Below are 27,907 nucleotides of genomic sequence, written 5' to 3'. Positions count from 1 at the left end.
CTGTAATTGAACTGACAAAAGGGAACGACAGGCAGAGACGACTTTAAATCACACGTTTTCCCAGACAAGCTGCAGCCTGCCGGCCTCCACTCACCCCCCTGCCGTCTACCGTAAACCCCAGCTCCCCCCTCCCCCAACCGTGCAATGACACTGTCATGGAAAAAATGACCCTTTTTTGCTCATTTTAGATTTGCTGCAGAATTCATGTTCTGTCTTTGGGCCTGTTTGATTTCGATGCTCTGAGGCCTGAATTCCCGATTTGGCAATGTCTTGCTGCGCAGCGCAACAGCGGCACAGTACTGAGGCTCAGACAGCCCATCACTGGATGTTGCTGTTGTCATCCGTGCCATTTGCCTCCGACATATTCATCTTCCCCATGGAGTGACCCACATGGTTCACCCCATCCCGGCGAGGTGGCATGCGCTCGTTGATGCGGTCCAGGCCCTTGGCCTCGGCAAAGCTGTTGATCTTGTGCTGGGGGGAGAAGCCACGGATCGCTGCAAAGAGAAGACGCATAAACAGGGATGAAGCTGATAATATTCTTATATTTGGAGTGAAGGCATTACAAAATCTGAATTTGAAGTCAATGCGTCCTGATACTGAACTACCACGCTCTTGAATGAAAATAGCACAAATACAAGACAATTCAGAGGCATTGTCACCAAAGAGAACAACTGAGCCTATTTCAATGACAGATGTACATATAAAATATATTATATGATGCATTAAAATGTTCTTTTTCCCCCCACATATTACCCGTATAAGCTGTTCAGTTATTCCTGCAGTTGACATTAGTGACAGGGCAAAGAACAAGCTTAAGATGAAATGTCAGACTTTGATATTTCAAATACATATACTATAAAGTTGACCCCACAGACAAAATAAAGCGTCTTTAGTTTTTAGGAGGCAACATCGGCAGGATGGCCCGGTAGTGCAATGGTTATTTTCCTGTAGATGGTGCAAGTTGCCATATGTAGAAATATGACTAAAACAACCTCCTGTCAACTGATATCCTCACCTTACAGGTCCCACAGCAGTTTCCACAATCCAGTAGTCGCTTGTAACTTGAAATATTTGTATTCTATTATTTCCTAAATTATCCACACACATATGATTGCAAGAAAATTTGCTTTAACCCTCAATGTGTAAAAAAACAACCATGGTCAATGTTTTCCATCCTTCTATATATTTTAAATAAAATATGCATTTAAATAAAAAAAAAGTACTTGTGATGGTAATGGTCGCTGTCTCATCATGGACGATCTTGGTTAGTGAGCAGTGATTACCATCGACATATCACAAGGAGCTGAGGCTTCAAGATGCATATTTCATGTTGATGCTCTGGTCTCTTTCCTGTTCTTGTGCATGCAACACTTTTTAGAACCAGATGGAGGCCATTTACAAGCCAAACCCAAACAATGCAGTATTTTAATCATGCATCTCTTAGCAGCACTTGACTTTGCAGTGTTTAAATTTATAATGAACATTCCCTCAAGCCTTAAAAAGCTTTTCCCTTTCCTTAATTTTCATTTATTTTCTAGTGTTATGGTTAGGGTTAAACCTTGTGACTCCTTTTCATTAGTCTGAAAGCTAGAATGCACTGATTGTCCAACAATTCATGTTATTTTCTTTGTTGCCTGGTCAAGCAGCACATGTGTGACCAAACAGCGACAAGATCATGATCCCTCACCTGCTTCCCATCCTGCATATACTGTCAACTGTGAGTTATTTTTCCCTTTTACCAGCCAGGAAGCATTCTCTGATAATTATTAATGTGCATGAGGTGGACAATGTTAGAAAAAAAATAGATTTATTTCATTTAAATTAATATTTTTAGTCAGTTAGGTTTCTGCTGGTTTGTTAGCAGGTTTATATGATGTTAGGGCTGATCCATTTTCCCAGATTGATACTGATACCTATGAGTGTGCAGCTTGAGGGAATTTAAGGGGACTGTTGGTCCCTGGCAGTAGTATGCACTCACTAAGTACCATTCTAATTTTAAAAAGTATCTTCATCCACTCTAAAATAATCCTCACACTCTAAAATTTAAAACCCACTCATTAAGTAGAATTTCAGTTTGAATAAAAACTGCAAAGTAAAGTGCTGGCCGTACAAAATGTCGCTGGATTGAATTGTTATTATGTGAGTTGTTGAGTGCATGAACTTGTCGGCGGCAGGTGGCCTCTGCAGCAAGAGATGTGTGTTTTCATATGGGTTGGAGGAGGAGCACGGATTTACCTTCTCCGTCCTCATCAGGCGGCTCGATGGCTTCAATGGCTTCAATGGTGGCTGGGGGGGAGGAGGGGGAGCAGGTTACTCGTGACAAAGCCATGCAAATGTTAAAAAAGCAGCCCCGGCGTGAAGGCGGCTCGTTTCAGGTTAGATGAGATACACGTGTTCACCGGCAATACAGCCAAACCCAGAGGTGCATTAATGCTAAAATAACTCATGTGAGAATGAGTGACAGAGATATTGACATGGAAAGAGTAATGGAAAGAGGAGAGGATAGAAATAAATTTTTCTGGCGTTGCTCTCAATATTTTAAAAGGATTTTTTATCATCCCAAAAAAATTTGATAATATCTAAATGAAAGTTCTTTCTATCGCTGCTGTCAGCACACCGGTAGTGACACAGTCATGGATACCACAAGCACACAAGCAAAAACCTTGATTTGAAAATACTTTGTTGATTTAAACTCTAAATAGAATCCGGGCTCTTTGTGGAATCTTGTGTTGTTCATGTGAAGTGGCTCAGTGCTGAGGTAAAGAGCTGGAGAAGATCCAGAGAGCTAAAGACAGACTGTCCAAGGTGCAACTAAAAAACCGGTAGTAGACTTGTGAGGGTGAGAAATAGAATTCCAAGTGAATTCACATGTTCTGTCACCTGTTTGTGTAAATAAACAATTGTTTGTTAACACTTTTACACGCTGTAATAACCTGTAAGACAATGGGTATGAGGGTGAGTTTGTTTTACCTATTTCTACCCACATTGTCTGGTTCTATGATGGAAGCTCTTTTCAACTTGGAACCTTTGCGGGATTCTTCTTGCGTTATTACCACCACAGGGACCAGGGTCTAAATAAACCCCCCCAAAAAGGTCCCTGGTTTGCTGTTGTTGAAGTGTTCTCGGTTTTTATAGCATCATTGTTGTATAGTCTTCTGCATTTCTGCATGGTGGACTGTTTTAGCCTGACGAATAAGGGAAGGCTATGTCATTACCTAAAAGACCCAGTCAGCAAGAGTCTGTGAATGTCTATGCCATCGTTTCCAAACATCTCTGTTCCTGCCCCTACAGACTCAATCGCATCCCCGGAGTATTCAAACTAAAACTGGGCCAGCAGTCTTTTCAAACTTCTCCATTTCAGCAGCTCTAAGAGTAGTGTGGACACCAGGCATATCCATAGCAGCGCTTTCAAAAGAAAAAACACTTTCGGTCAACTCTGTAACACGAGGATCTTCTTTTAGTCTCCTAAAAGTGAGTAGAAAATTGATAAATATGGTAAAACACAAAGGTGGCTGACAGCTCTGCATTGAAGACAGAGACAGAGACAGAGAAGGAGAGAGGAAGGAAGTGAAAGATGGAGGAAATGATGGAGGAAAGGCTTATGCTGAGCCTTGAGCTCACCACTCTGCAGTGTCTGTCTGCCTCCAGAGAGAACCCCGCTCGGCAGCATGCCAGTGGGCGTCAGGCCCTTCAGCGTCAACACATTTTCACTCTCCTCTCTGCAGGAAAACACAGACACACGCAAACAGGCCAGAAAACTTTGATGAACCTTGATCAGACCAGAAGAAAAAAACAACTTCATACTTCACTCCGACAACACATCCACTCCCTCTGTTCATGTTCATGTACACACACACACACACACAAAAAAAAACCAATACAGATTCCAATCTGAAAACACACTAAGATCAATTTTACCTGAGAACTTGGAACATTTTGGCCATTTTCCCAATAGCTCGGATCTTGTTCTTGATCACCTCCTTACGTGCGGCAGCTGCATTGGCTACAAAGGAATATTTAAACACACATTGTCATCATATGCTTTTGTGTATGTTGGGCCTTAGGATGCATGAAATAATCATACAAATAATAATAACTAAAACCAGATTTTATGTGTTTCGTGGTAATTTGGATAACAACTTTATATTTTATTGATAATTTGGGCTGCTGTAATGCATTTAACACTGTTTCTGTTGCAGATCTAGGGGAATGGTATTAATGACTGCGTGACAAAAACTCAAAATCTACTGTGTTTCAATGTGGTGCATTACAACAATACAAAATTAAAAGGGATAAGTTTGTAGAAGCACATGGAAAAGAGAATAATTTGATGCCTGTCATTTCTGCCTCTTGGTGAGAAAGCGATGTTAACAATCCAAACAACTTGGCACATTGGATAATGGAAGACGCGTAGTGTGAAGAGTTCAGATGGGAACAGTGGGAATGTACACATCTCGTCTGATGAAGGAGTTTGTTTAGTTTGTGCCGTCTGAAATGAACTTGTGATGCCCTGATGATAAAAATCAATAATTAATCATTCAATCGTTAATTGCAAGTCTTCTCACCATCAAAGATCTCTTCTTCTTCTTCATCATTCATCATGAGTTCATCATCGGAGCAGATGCTCAGCACATTCACCAGCATTTCTGTGACTGCATGGGGAGGAGATAGAGAGAATTAAAAGATAAAGATGTGGTGTTGTCTTAAAAACACCAGACAGACTTCAGAAGGTTTCATACCCTTCTCTCCAACAAATGGCAGAGACCAGGTGAACACGTCCATGAAGTTGGGCAGCCAGTAGGGATGGGGGGAGCAGTTGAACTGTCGGATGTTCATGACGTTATTTTCATACTTCAGCACAGCAGCTGGTGGGGAAGCAGATGGTCAGAGTTGAACAATGCTTTTCTTTAAGATAAAGACAAAGATTTATTTAAGAAAAACCCAATACCAAAGATTACATGATTTACTATATATAAGCTCTGCTGCCTTCATACAACATCATTAAAACATGAGAGATACGGTTGTAATGTATCAATTCATTACTAGCATGTTGGCATGAAGAGGCACAAGCACTCATTAATCATGACCAAGGTATTGATCCGCAGATTTTATTGGAAAATGTGTCTTTATCACAGATAAATCAGTAGAGACATGTACTCCTTAAATCTTTTTTTCGACACATAAGTCAATAAAATAAAATGATAAAATAAAGAATTAAAATGTAGAGCTACAATCATGAATAAAAAACAACTCAGACAGACGTTTTGAGTAAGTTCATCAAAATAAAAATATTGTTTAGGGACATTGCTATATCCCCTTGCATATTATTGTTCTATTTCTAGTTTTTAGTAAATGGTAAACAGAACTAACCCTAACCCTTACAGCCACTGTCACTTAGTTTTTTTAGTGTGCTCTGTGCAGGGTCTATTCATTGCATACTCTCACAGCCAAATGCACAGCAATATTTCATATATGCTTCAAATGTTTGTTATGTTTGGTGGTGTTTTCATATTTATACAAACAGCCCCCTTGTGTATGTGCAGAGCGAGAGCAGCAAATGAGACATTCAGCCACCAGATGGCCCAGCTGAGGCCAGGGATCGCTGACACTGTTACATCAAGAGGGATAAAGCCACATGGAGAGAGTCAGCGATGCAGACAGTCCCTCCCACACTCCCCATCTCCCACAGCCCATGGCAACCAAGGCACAGGTCTGAGAACAAAAACAGAACGGGGGCTCCCTGATGCATTCTAATGCCCGTTAACAAGCCAAACACACGTTCATTAACTCAAACACTGTAGGTTGTGCTGTTAAAAGCGTTTTTATGGACAAGTCAGAGGAGCCCATACATCACATCTTTCTTAGATTTGTTTCCCATAATGTGTCTCTTTCTTCAACACCAAGTTGTACAAAGGGAAAGTTATAAGTTAAAGAAGTGCAGGCGTTTCAAAGGTGGCAACTCCCTTTTTCAACACAGGCTTTTCTGTTTCCTGCTTTAACATTTACTTCACTAAATTAATCACTTCAGACTGTACTTCTGCCATTATATTGCCTTTGACATCATATATCATATATACAGTATATATATATATATATATATTTTCTTTTTTTTCCTCAGCTGGAATAATTCCTCTTAGTTTATCTGTGATTCTTTGAGGGGGAATGATCTGATCCAGGAACAACAAAAAGCAATAAAACGAACAAAGACATTTTCCGACCTTTGTTGTTGTAAACATCCAGGTAGTTGGGCGCTGAGAAGATGGTGATGAGCGAGGGGAATCCAGTCGTCTGACTCTTGCGGTACATGCGGTAGCTTCAAGGCAGTCGGGTGGAGGGGAAGACAGAAGAGAAGTTCATTCTCACACGTGTCGATATGTTTCTATTTTTGTTTCGGCACAGGTATGTGTGTTGTGGGGATAACATACCCTGCATCTTGTGCTTCATGCGCTCGAATAATTGATAATAGGTTATTGCTCTGTAGGAACTCACAGACAGCCGGATAACTGGAAAAGAGGGAGAAGACATTGGTGTTAGAGACGTCACCGAACATTCATTTAAAGCTCTGAGAGAACAGAGAAGGACAGACTACAAATCAACGGATTTAAGAAAACCATCTCTTTACAACTTGACAGATTTTTTAAATATATCTTCTATTTTATCTAACAGCAGCACTGCTTTTAAGCAGCAGGTTCCTAATTCAGTTTTACTTACTAAAAAAAGGAAAAAACAAAGATCTGCGCTCATGAATGCATTTATGAAAGCCGCGCTGAGGATGATGCAAGGCTGTGAAAAACCAGTCCACAAGCTACCTGTTGCAGTGAGACACAAAACTAACCCAGAAAGAGGCAGTCACATCTTCCTGCCCCTGAACTCTGACAAGAAACGTGCCTGGAAGGGAGTGAAGCCTGTGAGCACACAATTAAGTGTAATTAAGTGGTATAATGTTGCTGCTGTGAATGTATTGTATATAAAATGCAAGTTTTGCCATGAGGTCTAGTGAAGCTATAAGCGCTCCACACATTCAATTCATCTGCCACTGTTAAAAAGCACATGATCCTGTTTACTGGCCCAACCCTTCCCACTGCTGCTGCCCATCTCTCACAGGTCACTTTGTTGCACCTCAAGCTAAAAGACGAGTTTCTTTGCTTCTGACAGTTTGTCTTAGTGGCAGAAAGTTGGACTGTGGGCAGGAAATCCGACGGTGGTCTCTGGTTCGAATCCACGGAGTTACAACAAAAACAACATACCTGGACGGACAACACCTGGACAACACCTGGATCTGTTCCACACTGTCAAAGTGCCTGCCCCATCCCACTGTCTAAGTGCCCCTGAGCAAGGCACCTTACTCCCTTAACACCTGCTCCCCGGGGCTCCGTGCATGGCTGCCCACTGCTCTGTGTGTCCTCCTGTGTACACCAGATGGGTCATAGCAGAAAAACAAATTGCCCCCCTTGCATGTGGTGTGCATGTGTGCATGTGTGTGGGACAATAAATGTATCTTGTATCTTGTATCATCAAAGGGTTTAGTCCCTGTTAAGATGCTGGCGATCACTGATTCGCCTAAGCTAAGTATTTAGATCAGGAGATACTGCAATTGAAACTTGTTTGGGGGTATGATAAGAGACGAAAGTGATGTAATATAAATGCGTCTATTTGGCACAGATCTAGACACTGGTGGTGGTTGATGGGATCAAGAAAATGTTGAGGATCTAAATGAAATGACATGAGTGAACGCAGCGAATCACTGAAACGATAGAAGATGGAGAGGAGAAAGTCCTTCTCTGGGTACTCCAGTTTCCTCACAGTCCAAAGACAGATAGGAGTTAGGTTTATTGGAGAATCTTAAATGACTGTAGGTGGGAATGTTTTGGTCACTGTATGTCAGTGATACAAAAGCAATGAAATGTTAAATATCAGAAATAATTGAGAATTAAAATATTTTTTAGTACATTAAAATATACTAAAATATAGTTTAGATTTGGCTTTTTTTTTTGTTTTATTCCCTAAGTGACCAATAACAACATATGTTAGGCTTCTATCTTCAAAAAATGATGTTACTAAATCCACTAATATAACCTTCAAACACTGAATTATTTGTCGTATAAAAGTGATGCTAATAACTGAATCATTTCCCATGGACTAATTAAAATGGTGATATTATCTTTTTTATCATCTCTGTTATTTCTCCACATTTTTCTGGCCAGATGGACAATGAGCTGTTCAATAGAGGAAGATGACACATGACTTCCTGTGTGACACCTCAGAGTGGAGTTGTGTTAGCTGTGGATCCGACATGGAGCAGACTTAGCACCAGAAGAGAGAGTGAAGTGCCCAGGAAGTATATCAGACCTGTGTCCCAAGAGGGACAAGAAATGAGAATTAGGACACGTCCAGCTGCAGTGTGAGCGCAGGCGATCATTAGGCTGCTCTCAACACAACTCTTATGCAATGCCCAGAAAGTTGTGTTATGTCATTCAGAAAATGCCTCATCCCCTTATTCCCTGATAAAAATTAATATAGATAATAGTGTGATAAGCTCTTTTAAGACTAGAACGAGTCATGTAAGTCAGTATCGCCTCATTCTGACACCACATCCATCCATCAATCCATCCATCCATTCAGCCAATCTTCCATCAATCCATGCATACATAACAATATTAAGACACCAGAAGATTGTTGTATCAATTCCATATCGATCATTTAGATTTCTGACCACTGATTGACAACCAACAACCAATTTAACACCAGTCTTGTTTTCATCCTAACCTACAATAACATTCAGTATAACAGGATATCCACCCCAGCAACAATCCCATCGTCTGGCCCTTTGTCGTCACTGCTGTCCATGGACCTATCAAACCTTCACAAGTGTTTAAAATATTAAAAAAGGTTTGTACCAGAAAGAAAAACAATGAGACTGCTGTGTCCCGGGCACCTGGCGAAACTGTGCCATGCTCATATACTGTATCTAGGTCACAAGGCTACATCATTCCCTTGGTGGCCAATATAGAAATGGCTGCGTTACACATGAATATGCTGCAACTCTTTCCACCATGACTGACAGTGCAGCCGAACATAAGAGGAAAACGCTGCTCTCGAGAATGTTACGTAACCGTCTCTATTAAAACCACATCCACAATTCATTTCCAACTCAGAAATAAGGCCAATTATTGCATTGCACCTTTTAAACGTTATGTCCATCGTGGCTGCAAAGCAGCATTTTCTTCACCCTCGCAGTCTTGTGCATAAACGTCATGCGCAAATAAGAATTCTACTGCACTTTATGTCTTAATTTATTTTTTGTCCGATCCAATGGTTTGTATTGATTAGTGCGAGGGAACACAGTGCAGACACTGCTTGCCTGCGGCTCGCATTCCTTCTCCCCCCTTTGTGAAAACACACAATTATGTGTCGTGGGCCTGTGAGAGAGAGAGAGAGAGATAGAGAGAGAGAGGAAAGAGAGGAAAGAGAGAGCGAAAAATTTGACAAGTGTGTATGAGTGAATCCGACAGAGAGAGAGATGGAAGTGTTGTGTTGTGAGTGTGAAACTCACAGAAAGTTTTTTTTTTCTTTCTTTCCCCTGAGAAAACCCATCTGTCGAGCTGATGACCATAACATTAATATCCCCCAGTATATAATAACAATATTTTCATCAAAATCCATGAATATTTCGCTGAGAAATCAGTCAAAATGTGAAAACATTGCGAGGATGTTAAAAACATAAACAGATTCCTGGAGCCACCCTCCGACCCACATCTCAACCCAAATTTAATTAGTTCTTCCCCGACCTGTAACTCATTCTCCCATCAGGTTTTAATGGAATTTGATTGAGTAGTTTTTGCATAATCCTGGTAACAAAGAAGCAAACAAACCCAGACAAAACTAGAATGGAATTCAGTAGAGCTCATACCACCGCCAAGATTCCTAGATTTCAGTCCCATACATGTGCCTGATTCATTTTTAATCAAGATCCATTAATTATCCCCTGGGCCATCTGTGAAAATGCCTCATAAAAACACTGTCTCTCAGAATGTTAAAGAGTGAAAAAAAACACGATCCGACCCCCCTGATCCTGATTTGCACCAAAAATGAAAATTTAATGGGTTCTTCCCTGACCCAGATCCTCCTGCCAAGTTTCATGGAAGTTAGTTGAGTAGCTTTTGTGTATTCCAGGTCACAAATAAACAAACAAACAAATAAACAATCAAACACTGATTAAAACAAAACCTCCACGGTGGATGTGATAAAAAGAACAAAAAGTATCACATTGTGTGGCCAGTGTTATGTGACAAGAGACATATATCAAGTCTTATGCATCACTGAATAAGCTGTTGGGTTGTGCCTTCACATAGATATTATATAAGCTATCATGTGTAAAATTCCGGGGATTTTTTCACGAGTATACATTTCATGCGGCTGTGGCTGAGGGGTAGAGCGGTCGTTCTCCAACCTGAAGGTCGGTAGTTCGATCCCCAGTCTTCCCCATCTGCATGCCGATGTGTCCTTGGGCAAGATGCTGAGCCCTGATTTGGCCCTCATAGAACAACAAAAGTACTGCTCATAGATGCGTGGTCATCAAGACTAGAAATGCGCTATATAAATACAAAACCATTTACCATTCATCTAATCAGGGCCATGGACATCTAGTATTCAGTTGTGAAGGCCCAATTCATCCGTTTGTTCACAGTTACCTCCAAAACAGTGTTATACCATAAAAAGAGCGAGGAGCAGACTTTTACTGTACAGAACTCTGGAGGCACCGGATTTTCTGCAAAATTTGTTGAATCTATATTTTAAACATTCTCCTCAGCTCTGAGGAACGGAGCAAAACTGCTCAGTATTGATTTTACAGAACACGTTTAGGGAGTGAAAATAACACGGCCCAGTGCACCAGCCTCATATTGCAACAATCAGTCATTGTCAATGTGTAGCTTCAAATCAGGGATTGAATTGTAATGTCCCTCCCTTTTTTCTTATTCCTGCTTTATCTACTTCTGTTTCAGAAAGAGATTTCCTTGCATTTCCCGGAAATCCTCAGGAGAGTGCGGCTCTCGGTGCTGCATACTGTATCGTTGGCATGAGACATAATGATGGAGAGGTAAGTTTGAGAGTGAGGGCAGAACAAAGCCACTGGGAGATAGATGACTATTATAGCAGCATCCTCCACACATCTACAGAATAATCCTCACTAAGCTCCACTCTCTCTCTCTGTTGTTTTCTTATCGTGACCATTTAACAGCAGTGAGAGTGGGAACTAAACACCCTTCACATGGGCTTTTCCTGTATCACATCGCCATGGGTTCATGTGAACAACACCATTATTACCATTCACTCATGGGTCAGCTGGGATTTTACCTTTTTTAACACTTTATACTTTTTAGTATTGGTATTGGTACCTGTTCATCTCAGGCTCATAATAAAATCAAGTTTCAGATGGTCTTGAGCAACAGAAGAGTTCTCTAATGGTCGTTCTTTGAGGTGGAACTGCACAAAATAATGTGACTTCAATAAAAAACACATTTAAAAACCCATCCGTCCATTATCTATGCTTAAAACATTGTGAGAATGCCCCCAATGTTCTTCTCATTTGACGGATCCTTCATTTAAACTTTGGTTAGAACCAGGAGGAGACAGTGCTGTCCACCACCCTGCCGCACCTGTTTAATAACCTAATATACCCTTCACTAGAAAGAAACCAGCAGTAATGCATAGCAGTGTGCATGGCGCCAGAAAACTGTCACAATGGATTCTGGTTTCATCTTAAAGTCACCAGGTGATCTCGCCTGCATTGGAGTAAATAGTGTTACAGAAATTGTTGCACTTTGATTATTTCATCTGATATCTCTTGAAGCAAACGTTTCTTTCTTCTGAAGAAACCACTTAAATGAGATGTGAATCTAAACTGCATCTCTCCTGCACCCCCAGTCCAGGATGTCATTTCCACTTAAGTGGAGGAATAAATCTTCCCGACTTCACTTTTTGGTGATTTGAGTGGAGCTGCGACTCCCACGCAGGAATCTGTGCCGCTCTGAGCCTTCGTTAAGAAAACTCTCACCACAACTGCCACCTAATCTCTTCTCCCCACCACCACCTACTTCCACAGCTCGCTTCCCCCTCACAACATTAGGACAGCACTCACTCCTCCTCCTTTTACATGCTCTGTCGCCGAGGTTTAATAGCTGCACAACAGACCCATTCCCAATTTGCCTCGCTGTTAACTCTTGTATTTTGCTCCGTCCTCTCTCTGCCTCTATTTTCATTTGACATCAGGTTCACCCAGCTAATCCTTTTGTCGGTAAAACAATTGTTAACCACAAGGCAATATGACCTATTTACCCACAGACACAAACGTTATCCATAAGTTTTAAGGATAACGTTTCTTCAATCATTCAGTCTGTTCAAACACACTCTGCTTCCCGTCTAATTCCATCCATGTGGTGTTAAGTGTGCATCTATTGTTTGTTTGGTTCTTTGTGGGGGTTTTATGCTCAAGAAGCAATAAATCTTTGATATCTATTAATAATTTACAAGCTCACCATCTATTTTTGATATAAAGAGTTCAGTTCTGAGGCTTCTCTGTAACAGTCAAATTTCACCGTGTTCTCCTGCAATTCTCTCGATGGATTAGATTAGATCTCATCAGCACCGATAAGTTCGGGTGAAAGCAACACTGCACGGTGTCCTCCTGTAACTTTAGATTCCAAAGCTGCGCCGGTTATTTGAACAGGTTTATAGGCTAAGTAAGAACCCCAACAGTGTTGACGTTACAAAAGACAATGGCCCACTACAGAGCGCATATGAGGTGCACATGATTATCTAGTTCTTATAGTGCAAATATAATAGAAAAAAAGGAAGTGGTCTCATATCCTAAATTGTGTATAATCTCCATCAAGGAGGTTTTGTTTTCACCCCTGTCCGTTTGGTTTGTTTGTAAACAAGATTATGCAAAAACTCTGGATTTGCTCAAAACCTGGAGGAACGATGCGATATGTGTGAGGGAGGAACCCGTTCATTTTGCTATAACATTGTACCAAATGTCATTCTGACCTGTCATCAAACAGAGTCACAGTGAGAGAAAAAAACCACCCTACAATTTAGCAGCTTCTTTCTAGGCCCATGTCCCATCTTTCCAGCAAGTTTGGTGGAAATTGGTTTAGTAGTTTTTTCATTATCCAGTTAAAAATCAAACCAACCAACACACAAACCAACTAGAATGGTATTACATAGAGTGCATACCTCCACCAAGACCCAACAGTCCCCTTATAATAAATCAAACCCCACCAAATTCTATACACTCATACTTAAGAGTCCTCTAAGTATGGCAGATTTAGTTATTTCTTAATAAATTTACAAAAATGTTGAAAATCTCCTTTGTCATAATTTCCTCCAAAATGTAATATTCCTTTGCTCATGCCTCATCCTTCCACCAAGTTTCAAGAAAAATCTTTTCAGTTTATTTAGCAGAATCCTGCTGACAAACTAACAGCCGCAGCGATGAAAACACTTGGTGAATGTGGGCCGAAGCGAATCGGGGGGGAGGAGCAGAAACGGCTCACCTGTAGAAATAGGAGCAGCCTCGCACTGTGTTGTGGCTGAAATATTCCTGGGTTTTCTCATTGCCAAAGTCTTCCAGAGGATCAGCCCACAGCAGGTCACACATGGGCCCGAAGGCTGGGGGCTCCTTGAATCGGTCCAGCTTTAACGTAAAGAAACGGGGAGCGTATAGGTCGTTAAGAACTCACAAACACACAGGGACTGTACTGTGAGAAACTGGTAGTGACAAGGCACTGGGCCTTTACCTTTTTAATGTCATCTAAGGTGTGTATTTCAGGTGAGAGTCCACCATGGACACACAGAAACTGCTGGTTCATGAGTGCAGCCAGGGGAAGGCAGTCAAATGCATCCATACATGAGTCATAGACCTGCTCTGAGTACTTGATTTTACCTGAGAAGAGACACAAATGTTAAGTTTTCAAAATCATAACATAACAACTACATGGACAGAGTAAAACACTTTTTATTAGGATAATTAACAATTGTATTTGTCTAGTACTTAAGACAAACACAATATGCACAAATCAAAAAGAGGTGAGGTAATATTAACAACGCCATGAAATAAGCGTAAAACAATAATGATAATTGGTTCATTTATTTTTCTTTATGTTCTCCATATTTCTTTTTTTGTGTTCTATATGTGCATTTGTGTGCATGTGTGCATATTGGGACATGTATGTGTTTTGCTTTCTACGTTTTTTTAAGTTTAACGTATTCACACATTCTTTCTTTCGGAATTTCAACCCCCTTTTTTGTGCTGTCAGACAGAATTAACTTCCCACAGACAGGTGCATTACTTCTGTTTTTACCGAAAGTGCTCCCAGCTACGCATGACATTTACAAGACAGAGAGAGAGAGAGAAAAAGAGAGAGAGAACGAGAGAGAGGGGAGAATGTAAAACATTGAGGGGGTACTCACATTCTTGTTTGAAGGTGAAATATTCTGTCAAATGTCTACATTCATGATTTCCACGAAGTAAAAATAAAGTCTTTGGATAGAGGATTTTCAGCGACCAAAGGTATAAAACACACTGTTGAATCAAACACATAGACAAAATGTTATTTCATGTGCAAGGATCCAAAAATAGACTGGATATAAAGATGGACGACACGTATCCACCATCCAGAAATGAAGCTCAAATTTACCGGATACAAACACCAAACTACCAAGAATTGAGATGCTTTAGCCTCACTTTTTGGGAGCTGTAATGTCCATCTTTATGTGCATTCAATGGCGAAAACCAGTACAGCATGTTAAAGTAACCATAGGAACCTCTCCGTTGTCTGTTTTCCTTTTCATACTTAATAATAATAACTTTTAAAAAACTGCATTTATAGAGTTCTTTTGATGCAAACGTTGTAGGAATAGGCATTTAACCATACAAATTAACAATTAAAATGGAAAGTTAATCAAATTCACCAGTATGAGAGGCTTAAATCGATCAAAAGCCAAATGGAATAAATAGGCTTTCAGTTGTCCTTGAAATATATGCGAATGGTTTTTACCTCAATACTGAAGTAGCCGCGGTCAACGTAGTCCCCGAGGAACAGGTAGCGTGTTGTCGCTGGTGATCCTCCCACTTCGAACAGCTTCATAAGATCAAAGAATTGCCCATGGATGTCCCCACACACTGGAAGACAATCAACCGTTACATAATCAAAGGAACTCACTCAATATCTTTGTGTTTTGTGTGTCTGTGTGTGTGTTTGTACATTAATCTCTGTGCTATCAATTGATCATTTTGGCATCATCCATTGATTAAGTCAAACAATGGGTAGCCTCACTCCAGGTCGACAAGGTTGAGGGGGCAGCCTCTGAAAACCTTTTAAATAAATATGGATGCAGTTGTAAATATGTTTTTGTCAAACCGAACCTTTCTTTATTTTTGTAATATTATAATTATAAACATTTTTATTCTTAACTGCTTAGTGACTGCCTGGACCTTAGCTATTCTCAAATGTCTGAGTGGAGCTACAGAAGAGGCCATGAGTTATGAAAATAATATTCCTGCAGCAAGAATGTAAAGTATAATTCATCTCCAATTATGCCCCTACCGACTCTATTAAAATATTGGAGCTCTTTGATTCGTGGACATGATCAAATCATTTGTCTAAGGTCATCATCGTCTTGAGAGTTCTCCGTGCTCTTTGGCTGAAAGGTCTTCGCCCTCAGCAGACCTCAAAGAGTCAGGAAAAGCTCGAGCCCCCGGGGTGATGCACACTTTTTCACAGTGAACACTATTGCTCCAGAGTGCAAACCTACATCTCATTTCCTCGCTGCCTTCAATTTTTCATTATCATCTTTCTCTGTCTCCTTCTCTCCTACTTATCCTCCATCTCCTCTCTCTTCTCTGGCTCCTCTATCAGCTCTACAGTGGCCTTCGCCCACTCAAAGCTTAGAGCAATGTGAGTGGGAGACTGCCTGTGTGACTAAAGCAATCAAACACATACATATGCACACACGCACACACACGCACACACACACACACACACACACACACGGACACATGCACACACACACGGACACACACACACGTACTGACACACACACGTACATACACAGACACCCATAGAACAAATCCAGGATAGATTCACAAGTGAATAAATGCCTCATAATATATGAATCCAACACACACACAAACACACATAGACAATCAAACACAACTCCAGCTCACAAAGATATAAAACAGACCTCCACACTCACTCCCGTACACAACGCTCACTTCATCATCCATATTTCATGCTTAATACATGAAGCCTCCATTTTCCTGACGCCAGACGTGATGAGGAGCCCGAGACTTCTCCTCAAGTCAACGCGCCGTTCATCAGTTTGTCACCTTTGTTTCAGATAAACAATGTACTTTCTCTGAAGAAGGACATTTATGTCGGTGTAAAGCTAATCATATGCATAATGACATGTATATTTAATATCACACAGTTTTGGGTGAGGCTGAATGACGAGCTGAAGTAAAGAGAACCTAAGTGTGTGTGGGCTCATAATGCACCAACATCCCATGTTCACAGAGATGTATGAAGATTTAATTTGTAATAATAACTTTGATTTGAGCAAAATGCTTAGACTACTCTTCTGATATGCAGGGATATCATGGGCTCTAGTCACATAGGACCAAGAATCATCTGATTTTTTAAGCAACACAGGTCTTTGCCCGGAATTCAACCATCAACTCTGTGGTTGTGTGGTATCATAGGCTGCTTTCAGACTTGCACTGATCTGCGCAGTTCCTCTGTATTTTCTCAGAGGAGGTGCATGTGTGAACGCAAATGTCCAAGTGAGACGCTCCTCACTTTCTTCTGACTTTCTCCTCCTGGCCTCCCAGTATAAAGTCAGTCGAATTTCAGGAGAATCTGATGTGTGAACACAGCAGGGGATTCCCCCCGCCGGATTCCTGGTGAAAAAGGGGTGACACGCACGTAGAAGATGTCAAGAGAGTTTGTGGTGCTTTGAGCGGCTTCACCTCTCACCTGAATAATGCGGAGGATTTGTGCAGAGAGCCCCCTGCTGTGGTGTGGATGTGGGAAAGGTAGATTGCAGGTAAACTCCGTTGCCAATTATCCAGATTTTACCCGCATGTCATGTCTGAAACCGACTGTGCAGTCTCACTTTGAATCCAACCTCATTGCTGCAGTCTCATATTAAGTCTCAACAGGATCATTTATATATTAATTTGTATATCATAAATATTATTTTAATTGTTATATTGTCATATTATTTATACAACAACATTGTTATGTTGTATTAAAAATACAACATAACAATGTTGTTGTATAAATAATATAATAATAATAATAACACCACTATAAACGGTAATACCATACAAAACTTTCTTTCCGCAGCGCATGCAACCTGTCCAAGATCACTCCCATCACACACAAGCATCCAAAAAACACGCACACACACACACACACACACTCACACACACACACACACACACACACACACACACACACACACACACACAAACACACACACACACAGACACACATGACTGTACCTTTATCTTATTGAGGACACTCATTGACCTTACATGGTCAAAAATGTATATTATGATTTGGCGCTACACAATACATTTGAATTGTATTGACATAATACATTCCCTAGCCCCTTACTCTCACCTTAACCATCCAAACTAAAAGCCTAACCCTATCCTAATTCTAACCCTGACTCTAAAACCAAGTCTTAAACCTCAATCAGCCCTTTGTGGGGACCGGACAAAATGTCCTCACTCTGTAGGGTCTATGCTTAACATGGTCCTCACAAAGATATAAGTACAGGAACACACACACGCACAAGTTAATCTATCCTAATCTCTACTTCTCTACTCATATCATATCATCACATACTTAAATAACTAAGTTTTTCTGCTTTGCTACTTTATACTCTCATCCTATTACTATTATCCTTTGAACTGTCTGTATCTACATATGCCTTCTGCCTCACGTCTCACTGGTGCTAACAGGGTTCGGGTTTAGCCACCAACTGCGACACAATAATTTTATTACTTACTTACTTTCAGCGATATGAACAGTTGTTTTTAAAACCCTTCCACTCTGCAGTTTGTGATGAGAGGACTTGTTATGAGAGATACAGCGTTTCTGAAAATGCTTTGTCTATTTTAAACACCAGAAGAAGATTCTACCTGGAAGTGATAATTATATGTTTTCCAATACTTGGGTTTGTACAGTCTATGTTTAGGACCAAATACAGGGGCCTTGCAACAGGGTGGACAAAACAGGAAATTGCCTCAGGTCCTGGGCTAAGAGGGGGGAGAATGGTTGATTACATTCGTCCATAGCAACAACAATTTTGGGATATTCTAAGATTGGCTTTGTACCGACGACTGCCATGACAACTAGGTCGGAAACCCCCCAACAAGGGCCACTATAGTGTTCTGCCCAAAGTCAATTTAGAGGTTTGAGGTTTCGGTTGAAGACTTGAATGTCTTGTATGACGATGGCTGTTGATGATGTGTCTGGGACAGTGGTGGATGGTTTGTACTTAAACTGTTATTCATGTTGAATACACAGTATGCACTTTGTATCTAATTCTGACTGCAAAATAATCCCTTGAGGAATAGAATTATGTGGTTTGGCGTCATGTGTTCCTGGGGTTAATAGTTTGATGTTGCCCCCCCCCCCCAGGTCCCTTTTGCCCCAGGCCCTCAAAGTCTCTTGACACGCTGCTGATCGAATGCAGACACTTATGGCTTCAGGGTCAAATGCACTTTGCCTCGTGCTAATTAGCTAAAGTTAGCATGCCACCACGCTAAACTAACGTGGCAATAATTGTGTTGCAGAGTGGCTAAGACAAAGAAACCCAGTGTTGTAGTTCACTTCTAGATGCAGAGGGTCCTGAGTTTAATGCATGTCATACATACATTATACCAATTTCATGCTTTTTGTCATCTATATCTAATCAGGTGAAATATTTAGAACCAAAAAGTTGAATCGTTGGGTTTTCCCCATGTGGCCTCCTGCAGCCGACAACACGCCAACTGCAGCAGGTTCATGTCTCTAACAGGCTTCATACCTGTAACCGGTGCCTCGATGTCCAGGATGGTTTTCTCCTGTCGCAGGATGGCCGCCCCCTCATCTATGATGCGCAGCGCCACCGCCTGCTCTACGCGGCCCTCCTTGGTGAGGTGGGCCTTCAGGAGATCCACCCGAGGCTTGCCTTCTGAGTCAAACACTTCCTTCAAAGTGAGGCGGTGGCTCAGGGGGAAGGGGACCGCTGAGGAGAGGGAGAGGGAAAGAGAGAGAGAGAGCACAGGCACGTCAGGCGGCTTCTCATGTCGAGACGAACACAATCCTTGATTGTTTCTGCCGCTGTGGTGAGAGAGACACGGCGTAAACATCATTCCGTGAATAATACACACAACTTATTATCAAGGAATTGATGCAGAAATCCTATTTTAGAAACCCACCAATGCACGTGGTGCCCTGGAGGCAACAATGTGAAGCCGCCGCCCACATCTTTGTTGACAGTTTACGTACATCTTTGGCATGAAAGCATCTTTATTAGACACGGCTTTGCTTTACATACCACAGAGTATGTGCTGATTCGAATCAAACAACAAACTCAAAATCTTGAATTATTCAGAAATATACAGTACATGTCAAACACTATCGTTATTTGTACATGTTTATATTTACAAAGTAGTCAATTTTGCATGTGTTTTGAATACGTCGTAATGTCTATTTGTAAACAAAACAACATATGCTTTACTTAAAATACAAAGTTTACATATAAATCACATTGAATGTTGCATTATTTATTGAACAGTGCAAAATACAGAAAAATAAAAGCCTCTGATATCCCTGCTCATATGACCAACTCCAGTTTAAATGTATGTGAATGTCAGCAGGGGAGATCGGTAGCTAGAAACGATTGACACACAGAAACAATGTTATTTGAGAACAGAGATTCCAGCACAGATGAGCAGCGACTTGTTCAGTATTTTCTGAGTGTTGGATAAAACATGTAAGCACTTTCAATTCACCCAACACTCTCCCTGGATCGCTGAAGCCCGTGGCCATTAAAATGCACCAGTCACCTACCGACAGACTGGGAAGCTGTGAAATCCAAGCTCAGATCATTACTTCAGGGGCATCGAGGGTCATTCATTAGATCTGCCGCTGATCTCCGTGTGCTGTGACCACAAGCTTTCAGGGAACACGTATTAATCTACAGATCATCTGGCTTAACACAGAAAAAAACTCTTTCTAAGTGTCGGAGTCATAAATAATTGACATGGGAAGAAATAAAATGAATGAAGTCCAGTCGCACAGATCATTAGAGCAACAAGACGCAAACACACACATAAATACACTTAACACAAACTGTTAGCCGCAACGGTTCATTCCGGAGTATGGCCATGCTCGACCAGTCGATAGCAAGCAGGGCCGTGCAGCAGCACCCAGATGTAGTGGAGACAAAGGAAGAGTCTCAAAGCTCGGGCCTAACTGAACGCGACCAACAGGGTCTTTAATAATGAATGCCCGACTGGAGAAATCTCAAAGTCTCTGCTCCTGCGATAATGAGGTGAGCCCTGGCCAGCGGAATTAATGGGACTAACATTTTTCTCAGTGCGCAGTGTGTATCTGTGATGGAGATGTGGGCTTTGACACTTTACAAGCGAGTACAAGCTCAGCATAGTCACCACTCGTGTTCTCCTAAGTTTGGTTTCAGTGAACGTCACTGTGCACTGAGGAATTCGCACATCTTCAACAGCGCCTTCTACGTGTACAGCACCTCTTTTTATACAAAATCCTGAAATATTTGTATATTATTTTGGGTTTCGCATCTGTCGCATGTTAGAAACATCCCCTACGTGCCCACTCGCTCGCTTTGACTTCTCTAGAGAATGGCCTGCTGTCATTTCACATGGGCTCACTCAGAGATTCTCCAGTTTTTACCAGGGCGAGATTTTCCCGAGCAAGTGACTAGTGACCAGCACATTGATTTTTACTCACATATAGCCCCTCCAGATAATCTCTGGAAAATCTTTTAGTGCATGTCTTAAAGCAGCTACTCAGACATACTCAAATTAAATCAAAGTGGTGCCAGTACTATAATTTTATGTACACTTAACTAAAATGGCAGCAAAGGATGATATAGAAATCCAAATCACACTTTTTTCCAAACACGCTACTTGACAAATGAACCTAAACAAGACATTTTACAGAGACGCACATACGTAGCTGCAGATACACAAACCCACTGATATAGATGTAAGGTGGAGGGATGAAAAGCTGACTTCTGCTCGGCACCCAAGCAGGATTGAACTATGAAATACTGTATGTTGCCAGGCAACAGCAGCAGCAGCTGACTGTTGGAGTACAGCCAGTACTGCCACGGAAAACTGCAATTTGCATTGGGGGCTCAGATGGATGCAGTAGGAAATGCTCGTACTGTAAACACACTCGGTTGAGACCCCTCGGTGTCGGCGTGAAGTTCGGTCTGTACCTGGTGTTTTCGGTTACTCCGTTCTGCAGGGGGGTGTAGTTTGAACTGAATTTGATTGGACCAGATAGGGTGCGTTTCTGCAGGGTCCAGTAATCCTACACAGACCCGGAGTCATGGAAATCTCGCTGCTTTGCCTTCACCCACACCCTCTGCAGCTCCACCTGCTGTGATCTTCTTATACTTGAGGGGCTGCATGACTAATTTCCAATGTGCACATTAAAGCAGATCTATTCTGCCGAACGCAAAAATTGCCGCATTGTTACCATTAATAAATTATTAATTCCGAGTGTTGTTGACTCCAATCTGCATATTTACCCCTGAAAGCTGGAGTAAATATTTTAGCCTGACGCGCGGCCTGTTGAGTTCAAAGCTGATGTTGTGTGTCTCAGTGCAACGCTTTTCATATTGTTGCATAAGGGAAACTGTTCCTGTGACTGTTTTTTTTCACACTGCATTTCAGAAAACGGCGATATCAAGTTTTCTTAAAGTCAATAATCTGAGGAAAGTTAGACACTTCACAGGTGGACATACGTGGGATCCTGTCCCTGAAATAACTGACCTGAATCTGCCTCTCGCTGCTGTGCTGTGGAAAAACAAACTGCACAGACCAGCAGTTATCTCTTTAGATATGTTCTGTCAGGTTACAGCGTGTAAAGGGAAAAGAGAAGCAGAGAGAAACTTGTACATGTACACAGGGATAAAAATAGCTCGGAGCAGCTTGTAGTATCAGTGCTCAGTAGTTTACTGCCCGCACTGCACATGATAACTGCAAGAGGCGTCCGTCTCAACTATTCAGATCCACCAGTGTCTTCATAGCTCACGTTGATCACCTGAAGGATGCATGATACGGTCTCTAACGTCTCTCGTGCTCTCCGTCGCTTTTTACTTTTTTGTATTTTAGGGATTTTACCAAATGGATTTCAATCCACAAAAACCTGGATGAAAGTGACAAAATGAATATTATATGTTTGTCAAGCAATAGAAATCCTTTCAATCATAAACTGGAATGGCACTTGGCAGAGTCCAAGGCCCAACAGTCACCTTACATTCAATCAATCTGCACAGGATTTCAAACACTTAAAGATATCAATTCCCTAAATATGCCTCATCCTTTCATCACCATCAGGGATAATTACTCCCTGGGAAATCAGTGAAAATGCCTAGTTAAAGAAAGTGAAGAAATATGCTGGATCCGCCCCCTGATCCAGATCCCCTGCAAATTTTAATGAGTTATTTCCTGCCACATACCACAACCTTCCACCAGGTTTCATCCCAATTAATGGGATGAAACCTGGTGGGCTATGAGCGTTATAAACCTGTATGAAAGTCCAACATTTTACGTGATCCTGTTACAAAAGCAAGAGTCAGAATTCTTGGCTGTGCCGTGTTTGCTGATACAAAACTCTTGTTTGACATATTTGAATTGTCTGGATGTCATTATCGCTTTTTGCCAAAGAAATAATCGCAAAGGCTTTTTGCAGGCAGGGCAAATATAACAAAATATGTCAACAATATGATAACATGCAGATGTCCTGAATCTGTCATGGCACACTCATACTCACACTGCAAATGAGTCACAATAAAACATCGTTAAAGGTCCTGCAGGAAGGACCTGGCTGCATCCATATTGTTATATACAGCTCATTCAATCATTATAGTACATGCCTGCAGTCATTGTCTCGCACGGTGCAAAGACAAAGTTGTTAATGCTGACTGAGCTGCTCGGCCACTACACTAACACACTGAATGTGAACGTATTCATGCACACTTCTGAGTGTGTGAGCTGATCCTCAGTCACAAGGAGCAGGAGCTAAATGAGTTCTGGCACGACTGTGAGCACTTCATCATCCTCCATTGATCCAACTTGTATCCTCACTAATTCTCTTGACTGAGCAGCCTTCTCCACGTCCATGGATGCAGCTCATTGTAGACATTTCCTAATGAAATCAAAAACATGACTGGCTCCTGGTCTTTTAAAAAAACCTCCTTTTAACATCAATCTCATGCTCTTCTTCTTCTTCTTCTTCTTCTTCTTCTTCTTCTTCTTCTTCTTCTTCTTCTTCCTCCTCTTCCTCCTCCTCCTCCTCCTCCTCCTCCACTGGCCCTGTGAAATCCTGCTGCATCACTGCCTCATGCAGCTCCTATATATTCAGCTGCTTTTTTCCTTTTTTTTTTGCCTCTAACCAAGCCAAAAGATGCAGTGGAGTCGTGACCACGAACATTAAAACAGGAATAACATAAATCAGCACGGTTGAATATATTCCACATCTCCTGGTGCCCCGGTGCTGATTCTGAGCTTCGAACCGGATTGTTGATCAACATCAAAGCTCCTGCAGCCCACTATACCACCACACACACACATTCATGAACGACATGGAAATAAAGGCCATGTTCTGCCTGAACTGCAAGGAGCAGGGAACACTTGAGATGTTATGTAATATCTGCACAGCCAGCACCGGGGAAGAAGATGTGGGCGAACTTACATTTCACCATCCGATCGGTGGCGTTTAAGACGATGTCAGCGTTAGACATCTTCATGGGCAGTTTGCTGTCTTCGAGGCTGAAAGCGGTTTTTCTCCCTCTCTCTCTCTATCCTCCTCCTCCTCTCCGGATCTTACTCTCTGCTGTGTTTGTTGTCGAGATGCGACTGATGATGCTGTGGCATCACTCAGATGATGCACCCCCTCCGTGCGTCCGCCGCTGCTGCTGCTGCTGCGCCGGGTAAAGAATGCTGCGGCTCCCCGAGCAGGGATGGATGGATGCTGGATGCTGGAGGAGCTGCTGCTGATGCTGCGGCTGCTGCGGCTGCTGCTGCTGCTGCTGCGGGGCTAAGCTGCTGATGTGGGGGAGGATGCACGGAGAGAGGGAGAGAGAGAGAGAGGGAGAGAGAGAGCGTGGGAGAGAGAGAGAGAGAGAGAGAGAGAGAGAGAGAGAGAGAGAGAGAGGACGTGCACTATCCCGACATGGCGGTGGAGGGAACTCCCACGCAAATGTTTCGCGGGACTGCCTCATGCTGCCATCAGATGGACGCTGAGACTGGGGGTTGCCCCACTCGCACGCACGGTGCGCCATGTTTTTCACCTTTTTTCTCCAAATGTGTTGTGTCGCCTTCACGAGAGGAGAGTGCGTGGACCTTGCTCATAAAAACATGCGTAACATCTATTCTAACGTTTTTGATCATGCACGCGAGCGCACGTGCACGCGAACGAATAGGGAGTTGGGTTTGTTGCAGTGGAGGCGGAGACTTGTCACTTGGTGGCGACAAACCACCAGTTTGTGCAAATTGAGCCACTCACCTACAATCTGCCAACACAGGGCAATTTAGAAAACCTCAGCAGTTCATCCGTCAATATGAATTCATGTATCCATCATGTATCCTTCATAATATACAACCTCAAATACTGGGGAACCTTCAATTTGGACTGTTGATCCCTTAGTTCTGACTGTCAGCTAATCTTCACTCTCTCGATATTCTCTTCCCACTCAATGATCCCATTGGAGAATTACTGAGGGAATAAATAAGGGTCTTATTAGTAACCCAATTAGGAAAGCTCCAGCACTTTAGATATGCAGTGATGAGAGATAATTCTGCTTTGTTGCCACATAGGTCAATAATTTAATCCACCAATTTAATCCACACTAATCCATGGAATTACTATAGCTGCTGCAACCAGAACTTGAATTCGGGCCTATGTAAGATGTATTTATTCCTTTGTTTATTAAATCTTTAGGTTCTGGTTCAGACATCACATCAATGTTAATAATTATTAACATATTTATGATGATGAGGATAACTTTTTATCATTCATCTAAAACTTGAAGTACTCCGGGATTTATATTTGAACTTTCCATCCCTTAGATCTGAATGTCAGCTCATCTCCACTCTTCATGACGCATCTGTGTGTTTTCCTTACTCCTCCAACACAATGATCCCATTGAAGAATGACTGAGATTGAATCAAGGGTCTTCTATGTCCCTCAATGTAGAAAGCTCCAGAACTTTATATATGCAGGGATGAGACATAATTCTGCTCTTTTGTGCCACAGTCAATAAATAAAGTCATAGGGTCAATAAATTAATCTACCAATTTAACTCCCAATAATCCATCAATTTACTCACTTGTTCAAGCTGTTGCAACCACAACCTGGATTTGAGCCTATGTAACATTTATTTATTCATTTTGAATCTTTTGAATCTCTCGCTGTGTCTTGTTCTGCTCTTCTCACCTAATGATCCCACATTAACACATTCAGTCTCAGGAACCCACAGGCATGAGCCTTGATTTAATCTCGTTAAATATCATTAGACAATGAACCAATATTTACAGATTTACACATGTTTAGAGATGATGTTCCTTGTTGTGTCTGTTGCAGTTCCTGAAATCCACCAGTAGAGGCAGGAGAGATTTACCTTCAGCTCTTCCTCAATTAAATATAATAATTTATTTTGTGCAATGCGATTTTTGGGGATTCATACATGTCACCCTCTTATAATTATAACCAGTCCTTAATAAAAATGCAATAAAAAAGTAAAAAAACAACATACATAGTTAAGGTGTTGTACAAATACTACTATATTATAATATAATACTATATATTGACAAAATATGCTGCTTGTTTTTCAAAGCTTCATCTCAGTTTGAATATTTCTAGTTATAGTTTCATATTCATGTAAATATTTCATCACCATTTGTAGTATAAACTGTCTACCTCAACGACTGAGAGCTTAAGTCCAGTATATAACTGACCACTGATCACTTACTGTTGAAATCAGACTCCCGGCATCTTCACTACCAATTGATTTATCGCTGCCGTCAGCAACAGTTATAATAAGTGGCCTGAAACATGAGCGTGACTCTTTTTAGTTCTTGTGACCCTCGCCGCCTTTTCATCTTCATTACTGCTACGGGCAATAAAAGCTAAATAAAACACACTGCTTCGGTTGGAGGCTTTATATCTTCTTATCTTGTTTTTCTTCTGTTCTTAGGTTTCATTGTTAGAGTTTTGGCAACAAGTGACATTTTATTTATATATTTATTTTTTTATTACTCAAACTGAACCTGAGTCATGTGATGTTGAAATGTCATCTGTGTTACGAAATGGTAATTAAATGCTGCTTTCCTTAAAAGATGTCTAGGACATCACATGTAGAAGCTATTAAATAAATAAGTCTTTTGGATAAATGGGTGATGTATGGAGCCCCTACTAGTACTAGTTTTGTGCTTTCATTTTCAACAGCAAACACAAGTTGTCATTTTCCAGTAGTTCTCAGATGTGTTTAATAGTTTGAAATGTTTGAATGCATAATATGGGGCTACTATTCTGTGAGTCCTTCTCACTGCTGTGATGAGATGTCATCATGCGTGCACTGTTTTAGAAACACACCTGACAAACAGAAGCAAACAGATCAGGATGGTTGCACACAAGGAGGAAACATGCTGTTAAACCAGAGTAAAGATGCAACCCGCTGCCAAATGTTTCATTGAACGTACCCTGGGTGATCAGCAGAAGAGCAGCAGGAAAGCTGGCTGGGTTTTTGTGTGCTTGGATTTTGTGGGAGTCTGAGAAACACAGTGTAGGAGAATAGATGAGGCCTGATTCTGAAATGTTGACTCTCAGATTACTTTTAATCTTTTGCATCTTAATCTTGTATTTTGATGCTCAGACTCAGGATATGTTACCAGATACATAAATAAATATGCACAATATCTCGAGGCTATTTAGGCTGCACGTGTTTGCATGAATACTTGGAAGAAAACCAGCTTGGCGCCATTACTAAATCCACACTATAGGAAAACAGAGGTGAATCAAAAGCCTGTTTGCAGATGTAAACGTTACATTTTAACTTATATATATCGATATCCGTATCTGGTTTGTTGATCTAATTTCTTTTTATTTGGTTACATGTTTGTCTGATAGACAGCATTTCTGTGCACAGATTTCTTCCCATTGTTTTCTTTATCATTATAGTTTGTTATAATTCAGGTATTATTTTGTTTAGAACTAATTTACATGCTTACATTTTAAAATGTTCTGCTCAATTATGTCATTATGGGAGGCATTCCGTTTTCTGGTATATTTCTTATATATAGAAAACTCTAAGTTTTGTCAGATTTCTCTTTCACTGCAGTTTTTTACTGTTAATCTTATTTTTGCATTTCCAACTATTCACAATACTCAAACTGCTTTTTCAAGGCAGAAATCCAGTGATGGTAATCCCACCACCATACTTCAAATACTGCAGGATCCTGTTCACGTTCATTCATTAAGCTATTTCTCAAACACCCTCTGTGATGACCTACCACTAGATGGGGCTCTAACCCTGATTTTAGCCGCAGCAGCAGCAGCTGGTGTCTGGTACTGCTTCA

At 41.3% G+C, this 27,907-nt stretch overlaps 1 protein-coding gene across 1 annotated transcript; it reads right to left on the bottom strand.

Annotated features, from left to right (window-relative positions):
- Positions 1-318: 318 nt before the first annotated feature.
- On the bottom strand, positions 319-24,078 carry ppp3ca (protein phosphatase 3, catalytic subunit, alpha isozyme). Its single transcript, XM_053441609.1, has 14 exons — positions 24,024-24,078; positions 19,105-19,305; positions 15,063-15,187; positions 14,476-14,587; positions 13,803-13,948; positions 13,560-13,699; positions 6,429-6,506; positions 6,222-6,316; positions 4,743-4,868; positions 4,569-4,655; positions 3,922-4,006; positions 3,625-3,722; positions 2,239-2,289; positions 319-497 (listed from the first exon to the last, which is right to left on the bottom strand). Exons 1-14 carry the CDS (start codon positions 24,076-24,078, stop codon positions 319-321), a joined length of 1,578 nt encoding a protein of 525 aa, XP_053297584.1.
- Positions 24,079-27,907: the final 3,829 nt, after the last annotated feature.

The sequence above is a fragment of the Pleuronectes platessa genome, chromosome 15 (assembly GCF_947347685.1).
Source record: "Pleuronectes platessa chromosome 15, fPlePla1.1, whole genome shotgun sequence".
NCBI lineage: Eukaryota > Metazoa > Chordata > Actinopteri > Pleuronectiformes > Pleuronectidae > Pleuronectes > Pleuronectes platessa.
The sequence above is the reverse complement of the archived record's forward strand: the minus strand, read 5'-3'. Positions and strand labels throughout refer to the sequence as shown.

Coding starts and splice junctions, on each gene's coding strand:
- ppp3ca (XM_053441609.1), bottom strand. CDS start 24,078: ATGAAGATGTCTAACGCTGACATCGTCTTAAACGCCACCGATCGGATG. Junction 19,306..24,023: donor CACCGATCGGATGGTGAAAT/GTAAGTTCGCCC, acceptor CCCTCTCCTCAG/CGGTCCCCTTCCCCCTGAGC. Junction 6,317..6,428: donor CATGAAGCACAAGATGCAGG/GTATGTTATCCC, acceptor ACTGCCTTGAAG/CTACCGCATGTACCGCAAGA.